Source organism: Carlito syrichta, unplaced genomic scaffold (assembly GCF_000164805.1).
Source record: "Carlito syrichta isolate Samal-C Ts95f unplaced genomic scaffold, Tarsius_syrichta-2.0.1 Scaffold305227, whole genome shotgun sequence".
NCBI classification, from domain to species: domain Eukaryota; kingdom Metazoa; phylum Chordata; class Mammalia; order Primates; family Tarsiidae; genus Carlito; species Carlito syrichta.
The window spans coordinates 237052-263574 of NW_007249323.1; the positions used below are offsets into that span (position 1 = coordinate 237052).

General features: G+C 43.8%; 1 protein-coding gene across 2 annotated transcripts in view; it reads left to right on the forward strand.

Moving 5' to 3' along the window:
• The window catches only part of LOC103263707 (transcriptional enhancer factor TEF-1), a 186977-nt gene that overhangs the window by 93850 nt on the left and 66604 nt on the right, over positions 1 to 26523 (forward strand). The window contains exons 2-3 of one of the 2 annotated variants that reach the window (XM_008061380.2): positions 15820 to 15884; positions 18411 to 18473. In XM_008061380.2, the coding sequence (XP_008059571.1) occupies positions 15820 to 15884; positions 18411 to 18473 (128 nt within the window). Of the gene's footprint in view, positions 1 to 15819; positions 15885 to 18258; positions 18322 to 18410; positions 18474 to 26523 lie in introns of both variants that reach the window. The other variant, XM_021714105.1, reaches the window with a different exon arrangement.

The following is a 26523-nucleotide window of genomic DNA, read 5'->3' on the forward strand; positions in this document are numbered from 1 at the left end:
TTTGGTTGGTTGCAAATTCCTTTTATAGCTAAATTATCCAAGTGATTTGTTTTTTAGACAGACTTGAATTTGTATAATTATCTGTAGAGAATGCATATGAAATATATTTTTTTCTCTCTTTTAATTTTTTTATTTTAAAGACGTGGATTACAATTCAGGATTAGGTATGCAAATGTTCATTATGCAGATACCTTTGTTGATGAGGTGTGCCCCCCTAGCAGATTCCCACTATTGCCAATCCTGCCAACCCCCCCATATTAAATACTAAAAATAAATTTTTCTGTCAGTTTCTTGTTTTGCCCCTCATGACTTAAAGCTTTTCTTTATGTTAACGTTTTAATGTTTAATATCAGTGTAAATAATTTAATCATAATGTCTTTATGGTTTTTAATATTATAAATTTTAATCCAAGGGTAAAAGCTTCACGTTGGCTTGTCTTCTTGTACTCTTCAGAGGTGACCTAGAGTCCAAAGTTTAGAGTAAAATCAATTTTACCTTATTGCTTTTTCTTTCAACGTGATAGAAATTCCTGTTTGAAAAGTAGAGACAGTTACTTCCCCTTTTGTGTTTGTGGTGGTGATGGTAAAATCACATTATTCAGTCAGTTTCCACGTGCAACCGTTGTCTGTATGTTTTATCTGGGGATTAAATTGTTGCTGTTGCTGCCACCACCACCACCGCCGCCACCACTACCATCAGACCACTGGGGGCAAGGGTGGGGAAAGTGCGAGACAGTTGATTATAGACATCCAAATATGACAGCAGAAAAATCTCTACAACAATATGGCAGTGGAGCATTTGCTGACTTCAGAGTGCCAGATCAACCCCAATATTTTTTCAGGGATGCTAAACCTCTTGTAACTGCTAAATTGGATTTGTCACTGAATGAAGTATCAGCTGCTGTTGGACAAGGCCATAAAAGCCAGCCGGCTGGCCCTTTGTAGGCAGGGCTTACCCAACGATTGATATGTTTTAGCACTTTTGGGATTATTGTGATTAAGAGGAAACCATTCTGAATGAGCGAGAAAAGGGGGTAAGGACACAGCCCACAGCTGGTGAGCAGCATGTGTTGGCTCTGAGGAAGTCACCATTATGGCTTTCTCCCGGTTCCTGCCCTGATTGACGGGTATGAAATCTTTCTATGAGGAAAGTGGTGTCCTTATTTCCTCCGGTTGCAACTCTCCGCAGGGCAAGAGGCATTTGGAATATTGTGGACTTGAGAATTCTGCATGCTTTCAAAGCACCCTTGCACGCATGTGCAAACATGTGCACGTACACACCCACACACACACACAAAACAGTGGCTGAATGCCTTAGTCTAACACAAGAGTTAATTGAGTTAACTTGTAAGGATTTCATTAATAACAACAGAGTATTCTCTTTCATTTCCCAGACCAACACTCTGTGACGGGCATTAACAATATACCTCCATGTAGTTTGTGTCTGAGTCTGTGTGTGTGTGTATAGAGGGAGAGAGGGCTGAGTGGGAACTGCACAGCCGTGGATTTGTGAACTCTAGCACCTGGCTGAGGGTTTATTAAGTACAGAAACCATACCATCTTTTTAGAACAGGTTTGGTCTTGAAAACCACCTGCCCCTTTGGGTGGAGAACCTTTGCATGGGTCTTGCCAAGGCAACTGTATCCAACAGGCAGCTTGCGGAGTAGATTGGCATGTGAATCTTTCCCAGTACTCCCAAATGCACATGGAATAGTCGCCTCTTTGGCTGTCCCAGGGGGCTGTGCCCTGCTCATGCTCAGAGTTTGCTCAGCATACCACACAGGAAAGAGGCCGGCTTGCCAGGTCCCGCGGAGCGTCTTTCCAAGCCTGTGAAAGGCACGAATCATCCAGCAGCCGAGCATGCTTACAGCTGGCCCTTTGCTAGCTTTGATCTGCGAATCAGGCCGCACCATGAATGCCCTTATTGTCATGTTATGTGTACACAGTGTGTGAATTATTGAAAATAGGGAGGCCTGAGCCTCATCTGGTAGAGATTACAGTGCAGGCATGCTGGGCGAAGGTCTGTAATTGAAAATCCCCAGATGCTGTTTATTTGGCCTTTGTCACATGACCTGCTGCAGGAAGATTGTCTGAACAAAATGTTGCCTGCATGGAGAGTAGAGCATGCCCTCCCCCATCCCCCAGAGCCTCCACAGGCTCGGTCTGTACACAGCTTAAACACCTGCCCAAAGGATTTTTAAAGGCTTAAAATAGATTCACTCATAGCATTTAAATAGAGGGCATCTTGCTTGTTGGTTTAAACTGCTTAAGCGGTTGTTGACTTGTGGAACCTTCTATCCACACAAGCGTTTGCTGGATAATTTCACTCTGAGATATCTTTACAAAGCAACATTCAGGGACAGAGCCACATAAGTAGTTTGGGCTCTGTCTTTTTAAAAAAAAATCAAACTTTTGTGTGGTGAATGAGCTTGCAGATGAAGCCATGTTGACTATATATTTTCCTTCTGTCTTTAGAAAATGTTGTGGCTTCCAAGAATACACCCCTGAGTTAGCTTGTGTATCTGTCATTTATCCAGTTTATTCTTACCTATTCTGCCAATGGAAAATTTGAGATAATTCTTAGAAAACTTGTTTTTCTCAGTTAAATGATGAGTGTTATCTATATCTTGGTGTGGTGGATTGAGGCAGGATGCTAAATCTGAAATTGATGACGATCACACAAATTTAAAACAGAGAAGATGGGCCGGGCTCGGTGACTCAGCCTGTAATCCCAACACTTTGGGAGGCCAAAGCGAGAGGATTGCCTGAGCCTGCGAGTTCAAGCCCCACCTGGGCAACTTGGTGAGACCTCATCTCTACAATAAAATAAAAAATTAGCTGGGCGTGGTAGCGTGCGCCTGCATTTCTGGCTACTTGGAAGGCTGAAGGATCGCTGGAGATCAGCAGGTCGGGGCTGCGGTGGCTCGGAGCATGCCACTGCACTCTAGCTTGGGTGACAGAGTGAGACTCCACCTCAAAAATAAAAATAAAAAATAAAAATAAAACAGAGGAGATGGAGAAGAAGGAAAGGCTTTAAGTGTTCTAGTTTCATTCTTCTAGAGAGGAAGACAGCTGCTCTCCATTTTTTGTTGCCGTCCTTGTGGGTACATATTCCACTTCTGGGAGCTTAGGAAGAGGAAGATTCGTGCATATTCCTGCATGCCATGAGCACTCAGACTGTGAGCTCCTTGAAGGCAGGAACCATGTTTAATCACCCTTGGTGTCTACACAACTTGCCAGCACAGTGCTTTCTCAGTCCTTCCTGCTACTTCCCTTCCCTCCCTTCCTGTCTCTTCAAAGAAGACAGTCACCACCTCCTGGATGCCATGATGTCACTTCTTCAGATACTTCTTTCAGAGAGGGGCTGAGGTAAGCAGTAGCGCTTTCTTCATGCACTGCCAGAAGTTGGGAAGATGAGGGACTATGGGAGCAGGATGGGGACCCTGCCTTCATGAAGGTCGTGATTGGTCGAGGAATATGAGCAAGAACACTCACAGGCAGAGGGCAGTGTGGCAAGCACATGCTTGCTGGTGTATGAGGAGCAGGAGGGCGGCCTCAGCCCTACTGCCAGGAAGTAGAGGAAGTGTACCAGCTGCAGGGTCTTGGCAGCTCTGAAACCATTGTTTGGCAGGTTTGGGTGGGACTGTGGTGGCAGGTCATTTCACACAAAGGGAATGGCATTCAACATGACATGAGCGAAAAGGACTTTTAGGGACAGTGAGAAGTGTGTGTAGAGAGTGGCAGGAGAAAGGGCACAAAACTGGTTTGTTCTTGTAACATTTCAATTTTTTACAGGGAGAGTGTGCTTGTGTGTTACCTGGGTCATTAGAAATTTACAAGAAAAATGAAAATGGGTTTACTCTCCTGAATCCAAAGCTCAGCCAGAAGAGGTGATTTGTTTGGTCTGCTTCGTCATTATCTAAAATGGAAAGCCTGTTTCTTAGGCTACTGCTCTCTCTTTCGTGTCGGCCCCACACGGGCCTGCCTTTGGCTGCTCCTGGTTTTGAGACAAGTCATATATGGCAAGGGAGGTTGGGTCAATGTCCCAGAGAACGACAGAACAGCAGCCACAGGAGAAAGTATCTCTGGACTTTTATCTCAAACTGATCTTTAGTACATTTCTTCCTATCTCCCTTATAATTCTTTTATTACCATTATTTGGCTTCTTGTCTCATTTCTCCTCCTAGACCATACGCTCCTTGAGGGCAGAGAGCGTGTATCTCCTCCAGAACCCAGCACAATCCCTTTTGTGTCGAAAATATTCTATGGATTGTGTTGAATGGGGGAGAGGCATGCCTTGGGGTCAGGCTATGTAGTACTTGGATCAATAAAGAGGAATTGAGGCCTTATTTTGTATTATAGGCAAGGAAGAAAGAACTTTTAAAGTGGTATGCATATAGTTTGGTTTATTTTATGGTTGGATTCTGCCACCCTTCCCGCTCACTAAGATTTTGTTCTCTTTAAACACTTAGCAGTTGGTCTAAGGTTTTTTTGTTTTGTTTACTTTTTAAATAGACACAAGGCCTTGCTATGTTGCCCAGCCAGGCTGGTCTCAAACTCCTGGGTCCAAACAATCCTCCTGCCTCAGCCTTCCAAAGTGCTAGGATTGCAGGCATGAGCTACCACACCCACCTGGTCTAATGTTAAGGAATAATGAGCTTGGAAGACAAGGCTGGGTTCAAATTCCAACTCTACCACTTACTGGCTTAGAAACTTGGGCAGGTTTCTTAGTTTCTTTGAACAGCGAGTTCAGTATTTATAAAATGGTAATTAGGTGAGTGTAAAGGCTAAATTTTGGAGTTTGGGAGCACAGTGCATATCGCCGACACACAGTAGATGTTCAGTGCGTGTCACTGTTCAGCTTTCTATAGTCTCATGCCAGCTGTACCTCCCACACATTCGTATTTCAACTTCTTCACTTTGAGTGCGTTTTTAAAATGTTGCCCTTTATCATCATCGTTTCCATATTATTGTTAAACGATTGCTAAGTGCCTAGACATTTAGATTTTTTCTTTAGCATTTTTTCTAAGCAGTGGGTAATCCCATGTGCGTGTCCTCTTGATTTAATGCTTGCATAATTCACCTTTTTGTAGTTATTGTTGTAGTAGTTACAGAAGTTGACACTTAATTTTTCTAGTGATAGTTGTGCTTTCACACTAAAAACTAAATTCTGGAAATCCGGTGAGGGGCATGCTACTTAATGCAATTCTTCCAGCCTATTCATAGAGATAATTTTACAATCTGTCCAAATTATAAGAATTTTGGCACTTAGCCTCTAGCAAAAACCTAATTCTTGCTATTTTATTCAGTAAAGAATCTATTTCAAAATAAAAGATTGAGGGCACCATGCGAGTAGCTTGCATGGTGCCCTCAATGTTAAGATATCCCAATAAAGTTTCTTTTACTTGAAAACTCTTTTTTTCTGAGTTGGAGTCTCATTGTGTCACCCAGACTGGAGTGCAGTGGCACGCTCCTGGCCACCGCAGCCTCGACCTGCTGGGCTCCAGTGATCCTTCCGCCTCAGCCTTCCAAGTAGCTGGAACTACAGGTGCGCACTACCATGCCCAGCTAATTTATTATTATTATTATTTATTGTAGAGATGAGGTCTCGCCAGGTTGCCCAGGTGGATCTTGAACCCGCAGGCTCAGGAGATTCACTCACCTCGGCCTCCCAAAGCGCAGGATTACAGTCTGAGCCACCGAGTCTGGCACGGAAACTCTTTTTATGGCCATATTGTTTTGAAAACTGAGGGTGATGCAAAGATTGGAAAAGATATTTCAATTTCAATAATATTCAAAGTAGAAGCATTGCAGGTTTTTACTAGATGCCAAGTGGTATAGTATCCTGGACAGAAAGTTTTTAAAATCCCCTTTAAGATCTTATATATTGGCCGGGCTCGGTGGCTCAGCCTGTAGTCCCACGCTTTGGGAGGCTGAGGTGAGTGGATTACCTCAGCCCATGGGTTTGAGACCTGCCTGGGCAACTTAGCGAGACTTCATCTCTACAATAAATCAAAAATCAGCTGGGCATGGTAGTGCATGCCTGTAATTTCGGCTACTTGGAAGGCTGAGGCGGAAGGATCGCCGGAGCCCAGCAGGTTGAGGCTGCAGTGGCCGGAAGCAGCCACTGCACTTCAGTCTGGGTGACAGAGTGAGACTCCAACTCAAAAAAAAAAAAAAAAAAAGATCTTATATATCAGGTCAAGCAGTGAAGACGTATAAGCCCAGTGCAGTAACATTAGATAATAGTTGCAGGACCATTTTAGAGTCGCTCAAGGTGCCGAAGTCATCACACTTATTGTTGCTAATTCATACAGCAACCTTCCAGAGTAGGTGTTATTATTCCCATCTTACAGGCAAGGAAATAGAGGTATAAAAAAGTTAAGCAAGTTGTCCAAGCTCACACAGCCAATAAGTCTGATTTCCCCAGAAAGATCTAGGCAGTCATATATCTGGAGTTGAAAAATCAGAAGGCTGCAGCATTGCCACCATTCAGAATTCTCCATTAGAGCCTAGCAGTTGTTAGCACCTCAAATGCATGGATTTCACACATCTACAAGGCCAAATAATTAATAAATAAACAGAGTGTTCATAGCAAAGTTTTTCATTAACAAGTCTTTCCTGGGTTAATGTTGAGATTCACTTTCTTTGGACAAGGTCCCTATGACTATGGCTTGTGGAGGTGGCAGGGGTTTAGGTGTAGGACACAAAGAAGGGCACATTGGTCACACTTGGGCCAAGATGAGAGACCAAAATGAATATCTGGATAATTGTTCCTCCTCTCACTGAAAGAGTTCTAACTGTGAAAGAGCTAACAGATTTCAGGTGATATTGGCAGTGATGTCCAGTTTTCATAATCACTTTCTAGATCATTTCTTCTGATTTTCTGTATATGGAAGAAGCAAGCTCATTCATTCATTTGTTAATTAAAAAACATTTATTGAGCACCTTCTTAACAGTGTCAGAGAAGAAAAAAGGGTACTTACCATGGAGCAGTCATTATTCTGGGCTGTAGACAAACAGTCTCGGTAGATTAGCAAAGGCAGTGCAGCAGCAGCAGGAGGGCATGCTCTGTACTTGAGGGTACAAAGGAGGAGGTGAGTGACTCAGCTTAGATGGCTCTCAGAAGAGGTCAGGGAGGAAATGGTCCAGTTGAGGCTTACAGGGATGAATAAGCATTTGCAGGCAAAGGAGAAGAGAAACGTTTAAGGGCAGATGGTTGCACAAAGGCACGGAGGTGTAGAAAGTCATGACGATGGTTTGGGGAACTCATGACGATTGGTTTGGGGAACTCTTCGTGGAGGTGTCGTGGAGGAGATGACATCTGAACTGCACCTGGAAAGATTTTGACTGGTGGTCTTAAGTGACATCTGAACTGTACCTGGAAAGATTTTGACTGGTGGTCTTAAGGGGTATTGCTGCTGTGAGTAAAATCTTAGTGTGGCAGGATGGATTCAGTGAACCCGAAGCTAGGTGTGCATTTTGATGGTGGTACTATTGATTAAAGGTGGTTTTCATGAAAAATAGGAACCAGATGGTGGTATTACGTAGAACGCCGTATTAAAGCAATTTGTTCCTTTAGACGATGGGCAGGAGGGAGTTGTGGGAGATCTTGGAGCAGGAGAGTGGCAAACTCAGAGCTGTGTTTTAGGTAGCTGGAACACTAGACCGGCTAGAGGCATCATTACGGTGTGAAGGCTGGTCAGGCTACTCCAGAGAGTTAATGAGTGATTTATGGCATATTGCCTCATAGAGAATGAGCCATTAGAAAAACTTACTTTGTTCATGTTTGTTTTTCTGCTAAAAATAATTACTTCATTCCAATTTGTTTTTTCCTAAAAATAATTGCAACTAAAAATGTCCAAGGCTATATGCAGTGGTATATTCACTGCATATAGCCTTGGACATTTTTACTTACTCGTCTCTTTTGACCCCTGTAATCCAGTGCAAATGTGTAGTTTGTAAGCTATTCCTCCATGAGGAAGGAGAACACGGTGTTTTATGGGCCTGTCACTTGATCGTGTTATCAGTGCCGTTGACCGATACAAACTCCTGAGAAGGTGGGGCTTGAGTTATGGCCAGACATTTTGCAGGGTGTAAATTCTGACTAACCAGGGGGTTAACACAACTGTCTTCTGTGTATTTCTTCTAAGACTGGTTTTTATTTTTAAAAAAAAGTCCCTGGATGAACAGACACAGATTATCTCCAGCAGCTACCACTGTTCACCTCCTGAAGGCCATCAGTCTTTTCTGTAAACTTTTAGATCGGGAACATGAGGTCCCAGAACGCGCTGCCCGGGCCTTTCTGGTGATTTTCCACATTGGTGCTGATGGCTAGTCAATGATTTATATTGGGGATTAGCCGAGACACTGGTGTCTAAACTTCCTCATTGGCAACATTCTAGGGCTGGCTCAAATGCTGTTTTTCCTGAACCTTCCTTTAGGCCTGATCTCAGTTGTGTGTGCCCTCTTTCTCTCTGCCTCTCTATCCCTCTCATCCAGTTATTTACTCCATCAGTCTACACTTCCCGAGGACCTCCTGTCTTCTCGGCACTGGGGATCAAGTGACGAGCAAATCCCAGTCTGTGCCTTGTGTTCCTGTGGGCTTCCAAGCTGCTCGTAGTGGGAGGCAGGTATCCATTGTGTAATCATTCAGATAAACGGAACACAGCAGCTGTGTGTGTGTTCCATGAATGAGAGGCATGGGGTCCCGGGAGACCACACCTTGAGGCCATCTGACTCCATCTCAAGGGTGAGAGTTCTTCCAAAAAGGTGTCAACTCCTTTGAGACAACAGGCTTCTTTTTTTTTGAATTGGAGTTTCACTCTGTCTCCCAGGCTGGAGTGCGTTGGCACGCTCCCGGCCACCGCAGCTTCGACCTGCCTGGGCTCTGGCGATCTTCCGCCTCAGCCTTCCAAGTAGCCGGAACTACAGGTGCACACTACCACACCCAGCTAATTTTTGATTTATTGTAGAATCAAAGTCTCACCAAGCTGCCCGGGTGGGTCTTGAACCCGCGGTCTCAGACAATCCACTCGCCTCGGCCTCTCAGAGTGCTGGGATTACATACTGAGCCACCAAACCTGGCCAGGCATCTTTTACCACCATGAATCTAGCATGTTGCTCGTGTGCCATCAGCGCCCAGTCCATGTCTGACTAGTGGGTGACTGGCCAGCTTCGGTTGACCTTCCTGTTTCCTAGTATTGCTGGGAAAAGTTGCTATGGCATCGGTGTGGGAGAAATGGCTAATTATTAATTCCTCACAGGTTAGTGAATAGAGACTCTTCACTACCTTGTCTGGTAGAGTCCACAGACCTCACCCCCACCCCCGCCATTGTCAGGAGGATGATGACTGAAGCAAGAGGATTACTTGAGCCCAGGAGCTTGAGCCCAGTTGAGTTTGAAAACAAACAAATCCCAAAAACTGGATTGTAGGGATGTAGAAGCTTCTTTTCTGCCCTGAATGATGACTCAGTCCACAAACATTGAGCTTCCTGGAAAGGAGAGGCAGGGAAGCGATATCTGTCACTGGTTCTTGTGATCAAGGACTATGTGATATGTGCTGATTTGACATAAGGCAGAAAAAGATCCTGGCTACTGACAAAGAAGCCCAAGTCAAGGGCTCTGGATGTTGGGGCGGTGGGGGGGGCAGTCTACCAGCTGGAAGGGTCATGTAGGACAAGGCATTTGAAAGAAGTGGAATCCAGACATGCAGAAATGGACAAGGATGAGACAGGCCATGAGAGCAGTTGTGTCCACAAGCGCAAAGGTCAAGGTTTAACGGACATCCTAGTAGTCTAGTAGTACTATTGGGCTAAGTTGGGATTTGTTGCGGGGGGAGTGTGAAGACCCTCTGATCATAACATAGGCGCCTATTTGATAGAGCTTTGGTCTAGCAATCAAAAACTTAAGTTTTCTTTCTGATTCTCTTTCTTTTAATATGGAAAGGGAGTGGAGAGTCCTCACAGACCCCTCCTAGTAAATGGGCAGGGATAGCAGAGGTTTCATCAGCGCCCCTAGCTGAATCCCCTTCCCCAGACCCAGGGCAATTCAGTCCTGTCTATGGATGGGAGTTTGCCTCAGGACTGGCTGCGGCCAGGGTAAAGGAACATTCTATTTGTTGCTTCTCTCCTTGTGGCTCCCTGACTCCATTCAATTACGGAGTGGCTCTTTCACTGTTAAAGCTTGAGTGTCTCTGGGCTACAATTTCCAGCCACAGACCCTGCATTTGCTGTGCCTCAAACATGACCTTGAGGCCACATCCCATTATGCACACAGCCCGCAACAAAGTTAACCAGTCTTCTGTCTGGGTAAGGCAAGTACAGTGCAGACGCCATGCCTTTCTGTTGGAATCTCTCTCTATAGTGCCCTGTGAGCAGGAAATTTCACAGCCATCCAGGATGTAGGAGAAGCTGATGATGGGCTCATTTTCCTCTGTGTTATGTTATTTGGGAGAAAGGAAAAATAAAGTGAAATAAAAACTAGATTACAGTGCCTGGTGAGGATCACAGTATAAAAGTGGCAGGTCAGGCTATGTTTGTCTTTGCTGCTGCCTGCAGCCTGTGAGAAGAACAGGGCAGCTGCTACGTTTCAGGCTCAAGGAAGTGGTACAGTGTGCATTTCTAAAGGAATTGTTAGGCTGCAGAGATGCTTTCTATCACTGATGCCACTGGACAGACATGATAGGAGGCACAAAGTGAGATGGTCCCCAGATAACTGCAGGATTCATTTAGGCAGGGAGCAGTTAACTTTGTTGAAAACTTTTACTTATTTTATTTTATTTTTTTGAGTTGGGGTCTTACTCTGTTGCTCAGGCTGGAGTTCAGTAGCACAATCACAGCTCACTGCACTGAGACTCAAGACACAAGATTCAATCACTGAGTCTTGACCTCCTGGACTCAGGCGACCCTGGGACTACAGGCATGCGCCACCACACTCGGCTAATTTTAAAAATTTTTTTGCAGAGATGTGGTCTCACTATGCTTCCCAGTCTGGTCTCGAACTCCTGAGCTCAAGCATTTGTCCCTCCTGAGCCTCCCTAAGTGCTGGTATTACAGGCATGAGCCGCTGTGCCCAGCTAAAAGTTATTGTAATGTAAGGTTTACTGGGTCAAGCACCACTCTGTGCGAATGTGTCCTTGTGTTAGAAGAGTTAGAGAAATGAGAGTTGATATTTCTATTTATTTTTTTTTAATTAAAAAAAATTTTTTTTTTATTTTTTGAGTTGGAGTCTCACTCTGTCACTCAGACTGGAGTGCAGTGGCCGCTCCCGGTCACCGCAGCCTCGACCTGCTGGGCTCTGGCGATCCTTCCGCCTCAGCCTTCCAGATAGAGGGAACTACAGGCGCGTGCCAATTTTTTGATTTATTGTAGAGATGAGGTCTTGCCAAGTTGCCCAGGCAGGTCTCGAACCCTCAGGCTCAGGCAATCCACTTACCTCAGCCTCCCAAAGCGTGGGATTCCAGGCTGAGCCACCGAGCCCAGCTGAGAGTTGATGTTTCTAATACCCACCATTTGAATCATGGCTGTGGAACAAGACTTTGCTGTGTAGGTTGGAGACCCGCTTCCAGTTTGATCAGTGATGACTGGTGCTACCCTGTCTCCTGGTCTTTGGTTAGGAAATTTTGTACCTTGGTGACATAATTCAAATCCAGGGCTGTGGGTTCTACAAATCCACATCATTTGAAGGGCAGGGCTAAAGAAATATAAATAGAGCCCAAGATGTCCAATCAAGGTCACCAACAAGACCAGTCAGAACCTAGTTGATATCAGTAACATATATACACATCCCAAAAACAGCCAAAAAGATAGTCCAAAATTGTTTACAATGGCATACATCTTTTCCTAATCAAAGCCGTAGTGTTAATACTTTTTTTTTGAGTTGGAGTCTCACTCTGTCGCTCAGACTGGAGTGCAGTGGCCGCTCCTGGCCACCGCAGCCTCGACCTGCTGGGCTCCGGCGATCCTTCTGCCTCAGCCTTCCAAGTAGCTGGAACTACAGGCGTGCACAACCACGCCTGGCTAATTTTTTTGATTTATTATAGAGATGAGGTCTCGCCAAGTTGCCCAGGTGGGTCTCGAACCCGCGGGCTCAGGCAACCCACTCACCTCAGCCTCCCAAAGTGCGGGATTACAGGATGAGCCACCGAGCCCAGCTGTGTTAATACTTTTGATTTAAAGGATTTATATCCATTTGAATTTCAAGTAATTATTTAAAATACTTTGGCCTAGGTAACAGATTAGCCTGTGTTTCCAAATTTAAATGTACAATGATGTAATTGATTTGGGGCAGGGTTGAAATCTTACTAGATTTGTAAGCAGTATTAGAGCATTGAAGATAATGTATTAGTTTTCTAAGTGTTGTTTAAAGGAGGATTTTATAATTCTAATATTTACAAGAATTAAATAATTACTATTCATGACTTGAAACATGGATGAAAGAAATCATAGGCCTTTGAAAGATGATCTTGCTCATCTAAAGAGCCAGGACAGGAGAATTAAGATAAGTTTTCCATGAAATTATGTTGTAGTGTAGTGCTCAGCATATAAGTCTCACCTAGGGACTGGTGAAATTGTAATTTTTAGAAGTATAGGCTGGGCTTGGTGGCTCAGCCTGTAATCCCAGCACTTTGGGAGGCCGAGGCAAGTGGATTGCCTGAGCCCACGGGTTTGAGACCCACTCAGGCAACTTGGCAAAACCTTATCTCTACAGTAAATCAAAAATTATCCGGGCGTGGTAGTGCATACCTGTAGTTTCGGCTAAGTTAGAAGGATCACCGGAGCCCAGCAGGTCGAGGCTGTGGTGGCCGGGAGCCTGTCATTGCACTCCAGTCTGGGTGACAGAGTGAGACTCCAACTCAAAAAAAAAAAAAAAAAGTGCAGTCATGTGTTGCTGAACAATGGGGATACATTCTGAGAAAAGCATCGCCAGGAGACTTTGTCATTGTTAGAACATCATAGAGTATGCTTCCACAAACCTAGGGGGTGTAACCTACTATATACCAAGGCTATATACAGTATAGCCTATTGCTTCTATTACTGTGCTAAATACTAAATGCTCTTATAACACTGTAAAAAGTATTTGTGTGTCTAAGCAGTGAAAAGGTACGGTAAAATATGCCTTTATATAATCTCATGGGACCATCAGTGTGTATGCGGTTTGTCATTAGCCAAAATGTCATGTGGCACATGATTGTACTTGAGTTGGTATTGTTTAATTTCAAGAGGTACCATTGTATAGATTACAGGGTATACAGTCAAACATGGCTGTCTTGGATATTAATCCTATTCATGTAACCAAATGCCATAAGAAGTTGAAAATTAGTTCTATAGGTTTTGTGTCACATCTATCAAGCTCTTCAGTCTGTTTTCATAGAAAATAAGCAAGTCTGAGGGCAGGAGACACTTTTGCCATCTGGACAAGGTTCAGATAAATTGCATATAATACAGAACCCTGGATCTTATTTCATTTTGGCCACTCAGACAGCCCTGAACAGGATGCACAGTGAGGCCCTGAGCTGGAGGATGCTTGGGCTGTCTGCAGACATTGTCATTTAGGTCTGGCTTCTGGTAATTAGGTACTCCTAGCTGGGCTCTGCTGTCGGTGAGCCTTCGAGACAAATTGCAAAATCTCTACAACCATCTGAGAGATGGAGAAGTAGACCCAATGACACTACAGGGGATATTGGTCATTCTCAAAAGTTTGAAAGAGAATGCTGAGAGAAGCAATTCTCCAAACTGAATTTAGAGGTCCTTTACCTGTAGCATATGGGTTCAAGTCACAGAATAAGGATCTAAGAGGATCTTGACAGGCTAAAATGATAGACTGCCTCTAACAGGATAAAATGAAGTAGAAATATATTTAAGTCTGAAAATCTCAGCTATGCATGAAAAGATTGAAATAGAAATGTGTCTGGGAATAACCTATAGGAAGAAGACCTAGGAGTTTTAGTTAACATATTTTGGCAATTTATTGTAGTCCTTAAAAGTCTGAAACAAGGTTAGGCTGCATTAACAGAGATAGAATATTTTGTATGAGGGAGGTGGTAAGTCCACTCTGCTGTCATAGCAGGAGCACAACTACAGTTCTGGACTCCAAGCTCCGAAAGGAAAATAAGCAAAGGATAGTCAGAGAATGGTGTATGGGAGTGTTCCAAAGCTTAACAGAAGACAACGGCAGTTTAGCTTGTGTATGACTTTAGGAGGACATGAAAGCTGTCCTTAACATCTAAAAGACAGTCATATACCTAAGGGACCAGCTTTGTTCTCAATTCTAGAAATGCTAGCTTAGGCTCCTGAAGACTTTCTAATCCCCAAGATTTCATGAGTCCTTTGCCTTCCAGTGGTGACAGTGTCCTGTATAGCCCCAGCTCTGACAGGTGATAGAAAGGGCCACGACCCTAGGAACATGCCAAGCAGTGCTGAAAGAGCCTTTGGAATTCTCAGACAAGATTTCCATAAGGACATCTTGGCACTGGTCCTCATGAGTGTTGCCAGGTCATTCCTCCACCAGGGGAGATCTGAGGGATGTGGTCACTGTCTTCAGAGGCTGTGGGATTTCCTCATTCAATCCTTGTCTATGTCCAGCAGGGTGCGGGCTGCTAGGGAGACACTGGGGAACAAGACAGAGGTCTTCCCCTCTTTCCCAGGATGTCTGGGAAGAAGTAAGAGAAACAAACACAAAGTGACAACTAACTGCGGTAATGAGTGGAGTTACCATTTGGGCACAGACTAGGAAAGAGAGGCCCAGGGAGTGGAGAAGCAAGGCACCTGAACCCAGGCAGGTGACTAGAGAAGCCTTCCCTGAAGGAAGCATAGGAGAGGCCTTCCCCAAGGAAGTGGGGCATTGAAGAAGTGGGATCTCACTCCGAAGTCTCAGGCTGGAGAAGCGCGTGAGTGAATGCCACAGCATCAGACTTTAAACTTGTTCTCCACCAAAGCAAGTTTTCGCGAGGATAGAGCTGACATAAAGCTAGTCAAAAGTAGGGCAATGAAACAGTTTTCTGTTTGCTGTATAGATTATACAAAAATGTTTTCAGTTACTAGTGTTAGAGCAAATTGAAGTCGTATATACGACCTGCTTAGAAGAATCCCTATTTTGTTTTTATTTCACTCAATGTCTTAGAAATAACTTTCTCTGCTTAGCTTCTGGGGATATGTTTTCCTATTATATTATAGTTATTTGAAGTCTGGTTATCTGAGATGTCTCAGTCTCTTGGTGGGGTAGGGATGGAAGATTTTGGTTAGTACTTTTAGGCATTTCCCCCCCAAAAGGCTATAAAGCTTGGAGGGGTTGAGGGGGTATCTGTGTTCACACTCTTAGCTTCTGATTGTCACTGGGCTTCCGTGACCACAGCATTCATTCTCATGTCGCTATAATGATCTAACTGAAGTTAGCCATGTGTGAGTAGGAATGTGGGTGAGATGAAAAACAAAAACAAATATGAATATGAATATGAAAAATAGAAGACTAGAACAGAACTGGACTTGTTTATTCCCAGACTAATCCTTCTTTGTTGCTTATATGAGTGATCACCTACCCATTTAGGTACAAGTATATAAACAAACAAAAAGGCACATTTTAAAAAGATACATATCTATCCTCAAATGCTGGTCTAAGTTCAAAATTAAATACCCTTCACCTTAATATTTCCTCGTATGCATTTTTGTAAATAACTGTGCTGTTTTATTTTTCTAGCATTAATAAACTCATAGCTGCAACTTGACAATTCTTGACTGTGAATTCTATTTCTAGTTTTAAGGAACTTTTTTTTTTTTAAATAACCCACCTTGTTATAGTAAATTGTTCTTCTTCCTTTCAGGTAGGAATGAATTAATAGCCAGATACATCAAACTCAGGACAGGGAAGACGAGGACCAGAAAGCAGGTAAAAATAACCCACCTGGAAATGGTGCATGTCGGCGAATGGCCCACGGAGGCATTTTGGCTGCAGTGGCTGGCTGTGCTTTGGCTCCGAGGAGCCCCCAGTTTGAGTTCCCTGTAAGGACGTCAGTGTTAGAGGTGTTTTAAATTGGCTCAGTTTTCACTGTTCATCATTTCAGTGACCCTGTATTATGCGGTCTTGTGAGTTCTTTTTATGCTCCTGTGGAAAGTGTCACTGCTAAGGACAGCCTATGAGCTGCTCCTGTGTATATCTCAAAGCTGGCATTTCTTCCCCAAAATGTGCATCTGCCAACGTTGCAGAAGCCGCAGGTGTGAATGCACTTCTTGTAAGCCATGAAATTTTGGGATTTTGTGCATCGTAAACTCCTGGAATGACTACATATTAGTGATCATTTCAATGGAAAAGTGACGTTCGCAGCCTTGAGTACTGGCCTGAACGTAATGCTAAAAAATGATGTGCGTCCAGGGAACTGTGGCTTCTCAAGCCATGGCTTTTTGTCAGTAGCTGCTGTGACTAAAATGAAGCTACAGCTTAAATACCTCTGTGCAGAACGGAATCAGAAATCGTCTGCCCTCTGTCAGGGCTCTGCCTTCCCCAATCTTTTCAGATACATCTGAAAAGCACCCCAAATCTCTGACATGACCCAGTGCAGAACCGGAATGGATGAGAAATGACTGTTTAGCGAAAAACAGAGAAAGAAAGAGAAAAAAAAACACCCTCATGGGTGAGTTGTTACCAGGAAAAAAATTATTTTTTAATGTTGATTTATGCTGAATGCTACAGCACGAACCTTGGAAACTGTAATCAAGCCAAAAGGCAAGCTAAATTGTGGTCTCGTGAAGACTGAGCAGCGAATTGCACTTCTCTTCCCAGTGAGGAATTGTTTTCATGAGTGTTCATAATGGGGGAGGCTTGCCCCCAGGAATGTCACATGTGCCACAGCCTGGGCGCCTGGCTGCTGAGTCAGCACAAAGGGAAGTGGCCTCCTGCCAGTGCACAGAGGCAGAGCATTGTCTGGTTGGGGGATGCTCCCCCCTGACAGTGGCCCTCATCAAGTCAGAGAATCACAGACGAACAAAATTCGGGTGAAAACAAGTAACAGCAGGAGCCAGATGGAGGGGTGAAGAGGATGGGGGGAGTTTCTGCTTCTCTGTACTTTAAAAAAAAAAGTACAAAAGCAAATTGGAAAAAAAAAATAATTGAATAATTGAAGCTCAAAGACAAAGTTAAAGATAAAAGGATCTTTTATTATCATAAATCCTGTTTTAGAGTCACAAGAGAGTTTGGGATGAGGTAATCACCACACAGTCTGAGTCGCTGAACTTTTAAGTGGAAGGTTCTAAATTTCTGAAATGACGGATCTAATCTCCTACACTGAAAGTGCTGGACCTGAGCTGTCTGCTGGTCTGTGAGCTCTGGTTATTTGCCCAGTGACCCCTTCACTAGGGGACTCTTCTATATTTAACCAAGTTCCACTGAAAGAGATGCAAATTTGTTTACCCAGTGGAATCATTGTGTTTCAGAAGCCGGGCTTGGCTAAGTTTCCACACCCCGGCATCCTGGGGATGTTTTTAGGCAGCAGTTGGTGATACCTCTCCAATGTGAATTTGTTGTTCAGCATATCCGTGTGGTTTTCAACCCAGATTTTTAACAGGATGGCTGGCTGGCTGTATTCACACATTTCGCTTTGTAATAATATGCAAATCCACTTGGCGCCCAGTCAATACCCAAAAGAGTGGAAGGATTAAAGATATTTATAAGGGGGGGAAAAAAAGCTCTGCTAACTGGGTCTTTCCATTTCTCTTTGAGATCTAATTTACATGTCAGTATTATTTTAACATTTGCTACAGAATCCAGAGCTCTTAATGAGATCAGAATACAACCGACAGCTTCAGCTTTTTGATTGTGCAGAATGTGCTAATTTATGGAAGTCTCTTCTAAACTGAGAAAAAGGGATTTTCCCTACTGATACTGAGAAGCTATAAATATTTTCATTTACCTCTACCCCCCACCTTTTTAATTTTAGAATGGAAAAGCCCCTCTCATCTGTCCCTAAATGAGTTTTTCCCAGAACCCGTGATTTCTCCTGGGTGGGAAAACGAAGATGAGCCTAAACTTTCACCCTGAATCAAGTCACTGCAGTGATGACCCAGTATGAAAAGCTTAGAGCGGCGCTGGGGGCTTGTGTCTGGCTGGGACTGTGTATTCCTAACTGCAGAGCTTTGTTGAGATGCAAATAACCACCCCTCCCACCCCACCCCGAAACCCTCCCAAGGAGTAGCGATTTTATATTTGATTTCCTTTTTTGTTTTGTTTTGTTTTGTTTTGTTTCCCCTTATAAACCCGAACAATGTAGGTGTCTAGTCATATACAGGTCTTAGCAAGAAAGAAAGTTCGAGAAATTCAAGCCGCCATTAAGGTACGTCTGGCTTGCCCAGTTGTAGGGGGCTTTTCATCTCCATGGTTACAGGCTTTTCCTTTGTTTTCCTCCCTTCCCCTACCCTGCAGGTGTCTAGTCACATTCAGGTTCTTGCCAGAAGGAAATCTCGTGATTTTCATTCCAAGCTAAAGGTATGCGCTTTTCTGCTTTTTGGCTTGTGGTTGCTATGCATCTCACTTCCTGTTTTCCATGGTGACTGGTGAATGCCTGGTGCTGGGATTCTCGTAACCTAGTTTCCTTGCATGTGAGAGCTGTTTACATTTCTTTGTGTCTAATCTCTCTGTTTCTGTACTAGCCTCACATTAAACTCAATGTGTGCGTGCGCGTGCATGCATGAGTGTGTGTGTGTGTGTGTGTGTGCGTGTGTGTGTGTTTTCCCAATAACAACGCAAATGCAGCAGAGAGCTGGTCTTGATAACTTTTCAGCACAGAAACATGATTTTTTTTTTTTTCAAATGTCCACCAAGCAGCCCTGGGCTGGGAAAGCTTAAAAAAAAAAAAAAGTTCAGAGATACAAGATCGATGCAGACATTATTTTAAAAGTCATTTCCAGAGTGGTCTTGAAATTACTTTACAAAAATTTAGAAATTATTTTAATTTGTGATTTTGATTTATTTTCAAGAATACTTATTAAAAATTTGTCTTTTTCATGTATGTCTCTTCCAACACAGTATTTTCGGCCAAATTTCTTACATTTTGCTTAATATATACATATATATATGTACTTTTTTTTTTTTTAAAAGTGAATGGTTCTCTTATTAAAAGAAATTTTGAGGAGTAACCTTAAAAATAAGAGATGGGTCTTAGAAATGAGAAAGCTCTTGATCAGACCCATTTTTGCAGTTTCATCTACTCAAAATCTTTTTTCCATGTTTCCCATTTTCCAATCTCAAAATATATTTCATAGCAAAATTGGGGGCTTTGATAATTTGCTAAATATAAGTTCTCTCTCCTTTTTTCCTTTCTAAAATTTGCAGTAAAAAAATGCATGACTTTTATTTTTCTGTAATGCCCTGTTTTTAGAAATGCAAAAGATTACAGTTTACATGGAGGAGGTTTGCTTTATAATAAAAAATAACTTTTAGCCCATATTGTTGCCTTTCCCATGTGCCCTTTTTTGAATTATGTCTTGATTATTTTTCTATACATTAATTAAATTTGTGCCTTTGTTCTGAACTGAAAACCAGTGTAATTTCACAGCACTGAGTGGTGAACACTGGGACTCTTCCCAAAGTCCTTCAACTTTTTTTATGCAAACAAGGCTGGCTGTGGAATAGGACTAGCAATCAGGAAGGAGCATTTGGTGTGCCCTCTGCAGTGGGCAGCATGCTGGCTCGCTCGCACGTGTGGCTGATGGTGGCTGGCTTTTAGCTGCACTGGCTGAGCAGTTGGAAGACTAAGATAACTCCGTAGAACCTGCTTTTTAACCAAAGGTGCAGTACTCTCTATATGGATGTAACTACCCCAGTGTTTGCTCAAGTTCTGCCTCTGTTCCTAGTTTCTCTGAGCTAATGAATTAATGATGTACAAAGAAGTTGACACATATCAATTTTGTGTTTTCATCTGCCATGTGATGAATTGCTCTATTTCTGCACTGTCTGTGTGTTTCCTTTTGACTCACAAGACCAAAAGACCTAGCAGCGATGAATAAAGCACTTATGTTTAGAAGGGGGTCTTCATGGGCTATAAGGAGCACTCTCTTTCTCACTTGGTGATTTGAAGTATGCTCTTCCATAGAAACAGTGTTGCTATTGCCTTATATGTATCCATACGTACAAATACAGTGAATTTGTGTTTGTTCTTCAAAAATAAAGAAGACTTTCCTCCTGACTTTCAGACCTGGCCCATTGTCCTTTGGGGCAGGCACAAGGGGGAGAAAGAAACAGAAGCAGGAGGGTAGCAACTGGCTCAGCATTTAAGCTCCCAGGACCACCTCCATCTTCTTACAGTTTCTTCCCTTCTTCCTTACTATATTATTCTTGGAAAAATGGAGTCCTTTGTTTGTCCATGTGCTAGTACCAGGGAGAGTGTTCCAGACATGGTGCTCATCCTGGCAGGCCTATTCAAGGAACTGGCCGTGGCAAGCGGCATGTGACTTAGAAGGGCCCAGGTGGGTGACTGTTAGCAGAAAGAGCCAGGTACAGTGTGGGAGGAACTCCAGGGGTGAACTTCGTGGAGAAAGCACTTCTGAGTTTGGACACTGAGATGCAGGAGTGACGGTAATGCAGAGCATCTTGTGCGTGTGCTCTTGTTGAAGCTTACCGTGAAGTGAGTTATGCTATTTTGATTTTGAGGCATAGTATCAAGGAAACTGGGGTTCAGAGAGTGTGATTGACTTGACACAAGTCACCAAGCCTACCTAGAAAGCGGTGAAGTCAGAACTTGAACCTCAGATCTTTTTGAATCCTGAACCAATTACCCTTTCAGATGGGGTTTTGTCTAGTGGAGATGGGAGATTGTTTTCAAGGAGAAGGCTTCATGCCAGCACACTGTACCTACCCTGTGTATAACCTGTCACCCCTCATGGTCCTTGGAGCTGGGCATTCAGCCCTTGCTACCAACCCTGCACTTGGCATTCACCTTTTAACTTTGAGCCCTTGGTCACAATGTGGACTTAATTTGGGGTTGGCACTGTGAGGATCATCTGTACTCTGCAGGTGACATGGTCCCGGCTGCGGAACTTCTGTGGCTGGTTGTCACCTGCTTGCTGGAGGTGTTTTGCTGCCTTCACGCCTCCCATGGACATTTTATCTTAGCCTTCCTAGCCAGCCATTACCAGGATATGGGCTCAGGTCTGTTGGTCTTGAAGGACAGGTAGGTCTCATTGCTCCATCCACAGTGTCTTTAGCTCTGGAGTCTGGTAGCACATTTGGAGGAAGCAGGGACAGACATCTTTCCTGAGGTCATCATAGGGTCAGGCTGATAGCCATGATCTCCTTGTCCTCCCATGCTAGCTAATGAGATAAACTCGCTACAGAAAATTGAGGTCATCCCAAAAGACAATAGGGTTGGCTTCTGGGCAGGAGGAGTAACAGGAAGTATCCAAGCTTACAAGAGATGCTGTGCTTTGCTCGATAAGATGTAGGAAGGCTTCCTGCAGACGGTGGCTGATGGCTGATTATCCCAAGATTTGTCCATGCAGGCTCTGCCTCAGCCAGGCTGGTCACCACTTTTCCACAAATTCAGGCCTCAAATGGGTAGACAAAAGTTCACGGTCCTCCCGTGAAGCCAGGCTTGCATTTTCCTGTCTTTCCATGGCATCTAGAAAGTGGCTTACCCATACCCGGGACCACTGCCTGTTGTGGCTTCCTTGTGAGCTATCTTGCTGATAAATTACTCTTTGCTTCCCTGGGTGTGGCAGAATGCTAAAGAATGCTGGTGGTTTCCCAGCATTTTTTAAGCAGCAAAACTCATGTTTCCAATTGAAGTTCACTCTCTTGAATCCTTAGTGACGGCCCCTTTGACTGTTTCATTGAAAAAGGTTTGAATAACTACCTGCTTTTTTGCTTTAGACACAGGTAAAAGGAGATAATTGCTTCTCACACTGGACAGTGTGAGACTTTACAGGACAGGCTGTGTGTCCCATTTAAAGTTCATGTTTCTGCCAGGCATGGTGGCTCACGCCTATAATCCCAGCACTTTGGGAGACTGAGGTGAGGATTGCCTGAGCTCACGAGTTCGAGACCAGCCTGAGCAATTTGGCGAGAACTCATCTCTACAATAAATAAAAAAATTAGCTGAGTGTGGTAGCGCACGCCTGTAGTTCAGCTACTTGAAAGGCTGAGGTGGAAGGATCGCCTGCGCCCAGCAGGTCAAGGCTGCGGTGGCCGTGAACGTGCCACTGCACTCCAGCTTGGGCGACAGAGTGAGACTCCAGCTCAAAAAATAAAAATATAAAAATAAAGTTCATGTTTCTAAGCTCTGTCGTTTCTGAGTTCAGCTGTGTTTCTCTAAAGATTTAAAACAGACTCGAGGAGAAAGTGGTCATTTTCATGTCACAGTGATAGATGAAGTCATTCTGACTACAAAAGTTACTCTAAAAAATCTGTTAGATTAAGTTCTAAAGGTCAGCTTTATGCCTCTGCTAAAACGTAGTGATTCTCAAAGTGCTCGTTTGTAGCCTAGAGCACTGCCTAAATATGTAGACTTTAATTTTAGTAAAGAAAAAATTGTTCTCGTGAAAGTTTAAGATTTCCACATAGATATGAACATGAAAAGTGCAGAAATGATTACTTAATTCAGTCCAGTAACTTTTCATTGAGAACCTAGTGTGTCCTAGGCCCCTTCTGAGATGCTGGGCAAATACAGTTGAATAAGCAGAGTCTGTGTTCTTGAGGCGCACTAAACTTTTCTGTCATTTTTCCAGTGGGTTGTCCACAGCTAGGGGTCTCTGCAGTAGACATTAAATAGGGTAGTGCAAAGGCTACCTAGTGACAAGCATGGTAAGTCCTGAGAGTGGGGAAATTAAAGAAAGCTTCGTGGAGGACATGTCCTTAGAGCTGAGCATAGAGGAAGGCAGAGAATTTCCATACAGTTGGACGGCGTTGGGGAACCATGAAGAATGCCATCAGCTGGAGGCATGTGGTGAGACTAGAGGAGCCTAATGGAAAGGTTCTGGGCCATCCCACGGAGGCCCAGGTCTGTGGGCCTTGTGTATGTGGGGTGATTCATTTGTATACTTCGGGACCATCTCGCCAGCCATGTTTTGGAGGATAGTGAAGCAGGCCAAGCTGGAGGTAGGGAGACCAATTCCCAGGCTGCTGTAAGAGTGGGTGAGAAAGGCATGAGCCAAGCCAGGCTGGTCTACACCCCTGGGGCTGCTGCATGACTCTTAGCAGTCATCTGCTGGCTCCTCGCTCTCATCCTCTCTGCCTACCCTGTGCTCCTTCTTCCTCATTGCTTTTAAAGAGTAAATCATGTTTCTAAGTTCTGTCCTTATTAAGTCTGGGAAGTACAGAACACCAGAACTTTTCAGAACGATTTTCATTAGCAGCATTTAAAAATTAGCTTATTAAAGGTTGGGTTCTCTTAAAGTAATGGTAATTAACTGGGAGTGTGCAACATAATTAACTATGAAGTTTTTGTTGCTAAATTTTAAACACATAAAAGTACAGAGAACAATATAGTAAGTACTCACGTTTGTACTATCTGGGAATGAATGTTTTCTTTATGACATATTCTTTTTATGTTTTCTCAAAAATGAAAGAAATCAAATGGCAGAACATTATTCTGTACCATTTCTAATTTCCTCTACCCACACTCCTTCCCCAACCAAAACCAATCTCCCTTCCCTCCCACCCCTCAGTGTCTTTCCTTGACACTTATTTCCCCGAGAAAGTCAAATCCAATAGAAGCCCTCTCTTGTCCTTTTATCCCTGGATTTTTGCCCACAGTCTACCATGAATTTGTGCGACAGCCATTGGCACTAACTTGGAACTTTTTCACTGTAATTTGTAGTAGCTTAAGCTGAGGTAGACTGAGGTAGTTTGGAATGACGTTGGGTACAGACCTTGAACGTAAGGGAGAGATGCAAAGGACAAGAAAATAAAGAGGATGGCTAAAGTAGAGAAGGAGTCACGTGAGGAGACATTGAACTAGGAGCAGAGAAATGGGGAGTGTAGAGAGAGAAGAGGTCAGCATATTGAGACTGCAATTCAAGAACCTGATAAGATGGATAAGGGAATATGAGGCATTTGTGGCCAGAGCATGAGAATTTTGAAAATTAAATACATACATTCAGGGTCGTGGTGTTGTTGTTTGTCTTCAGAGTATCTCAGAGAGAAGCTGCAGTACTAACTGTGGACCTAAAAAAGAGCTTAGCTTTGAAGGAGTCATTTCTCAATGCTGGGAGTGCCATGCGTTTGGCCCCTGCCTGGGCAAAATCTACGAGACCCACCACTCTAAAAGGGTAGGTGACCCACAGCTTTGTAGCAAGGCCTATCTAGGTACAGAGCGGAAGATGAATCCATGCAGTTACAGTGTGCAAGTGGCTTATAGGTCTATGGAATATGCATTTAGGAATTCCAAGGATCCTGAGTTAGAGATCACCCTTGGATCTTATGTCCCCATCTGCATCGACGTCAGTGTCACCCATACCTGTGCCACTTACTGTCTTCCCTCTTCCCCTCTCCCCTAGTTAAGCTCCTTCTTAGCATTACTGATTGAGTAGTGAGAGGCAACAGCATGTTTGAGGACTTACTTGCAGCTTTAGAAATCATTTTCTACTTTGAATTATTTCACTCACCATTAATTCATCAAAAAATCATTAACTGTCTTTTTAAGCTCCAGGGATTTAATATCTAGCCTGTAGAAGGAATGTAAAAGTAGTCTCCATGCATTAAGCAGTCTCCCCCTCCCTGGCGCCCCCACCACTTAGAGTTCCTATGTAGTTTTCTGCTATGGGTCTCTTTGTCTATACGTTCATTTGTCCTGAGAGATTGTCCAGATTCTGCTCAGAGACCTGCTTTTCCTATTAGCAGCTAAAAGGCAAGACTTGTGAGAGCCACACCCAAACTCTGCAGACCTCCCACCACACCATAGGCCATCTCCATGATAGACTAAGCTACAGAAGTAGCTTCTGGTTCACTTCTTGAGTGTGTTTGGGTGAGTGCATGACTCAGGACCAAACTAAGAAGAAAGGAAGTCTTCACTCCGGCCTGACCTCAGCAGGAACCTATCATAGGCATAGACAGATTCATGTCAGGCTCTGGATGTGTATGGAAGAAAAGCCTGTACTTGCTGACATTGCATCATCTCAGTAGAGCAGAAAAAGACCTGAGCCTCTCTGATTATGTCCAGTCGTTGGTGACTAATTTACGAGCTACATGTGGTCCCCCGGGGCCATTTTCTTCCATCTCGCCCTGGTGGCCTTTGTGATTTGATTTCTGAACAGGCCATTCTTTCCAATCTGCTGTTCCTTCCAATAAGCAGGGAGCTTAAAGTTCAAATGGTTGATTTAATTCTTGTGAGTTCAAGAACTTCACTGGGGCATTTCTGAAGTCCACAGTGCTGAATCATATTTCTATCATCACTGGGTCCATCCAGGAATGGGCCAGTCCACAGGAAAGACAGACATGCTTCACTTCACCCTTTGGTGCTCCCTGGAGCCCCAAGCCACTCTACTTCATCAAGAGTTGGCCATTGGCTGTTAGCAAGCAGTATGTGATGTAAAGAATACCTGAGAGGTTGGGCTCAGTGGCTCAGCCTGTAATCCCAGCACTTTGGGAGGCCGAGGTGAGTGGATTACCTGAGCCCGTGGGTTCGAGACCCGCCTGGGCAACTTGGCAAGACCTCATCTCTACAATAAATCAAAAATTAGCCAGGCACGCCTGTAGTTCCAGCTACTTGGAAGGCTGAAGTGGAAGGATCGCTGGAGCCCAGCAGGTCGAGGCTGCAGTGGTCAGGAGCAGCCATTGCACTCCAGTCTGAGTGACAGAGTGAGACTCCAACTCAAAAAAAAAAAAAGATTGCCTGAGCAACAGCCTCCTTTGTCTGTGTCGGCACCAAGACACTTGGTCTTGTCACAGGGTTTGGGAAATGACACACACAGTCTTTCCTGGCATTTCCCAACCTTTCCCAGGAAAGTTCTTCTGCATTCATGGCATGTACCCTTTCTCCTCAAAGATATTTTTATTACCTTGCTTTCCATATAACTGAATGAAAATCTAAGATTGGAGACAATTTCTCAGGCTTCAGTGTGGTGGAGTTAGAACCTCTCACCAACAGTATAGTGATGCAGAACTTAGGATGTGTGCCAAAGCATTGGATATGTTTATCTTTCTCTGTGAGCTGAGCCTGGTCTGGATTTTCTCTTTTCTTTTTTTCCTTCTTTTTTTTTTTTAACCACAATTGATATAATTTATTTATTCAAAGTATAAGATAGCCTATGAATACTTTTTTATCTTTACTTCTTTAAATTTCATTATAGTGAGTAGGGTACAAGTGAGGATTAACTTCATGGGTAGGCTGTATGCAGGTAAAGTTTGGGCTTCCAACTGGCCCTTCTTCCCTGTTAGTGGTCCTGATACCCTTTGTGTTGTCACGTGCCCTCCTCTCTCCGTCCTCCTCCCTTCTCCCCCCTCTTCCCCAGGGCAACGGAAACAGCCTCAATCTACATTTTGATCCCTTCATAGAGAAATCCCTGCGTTAATCGGCCTCCAATTTAGAAAATGCCCTAGAATA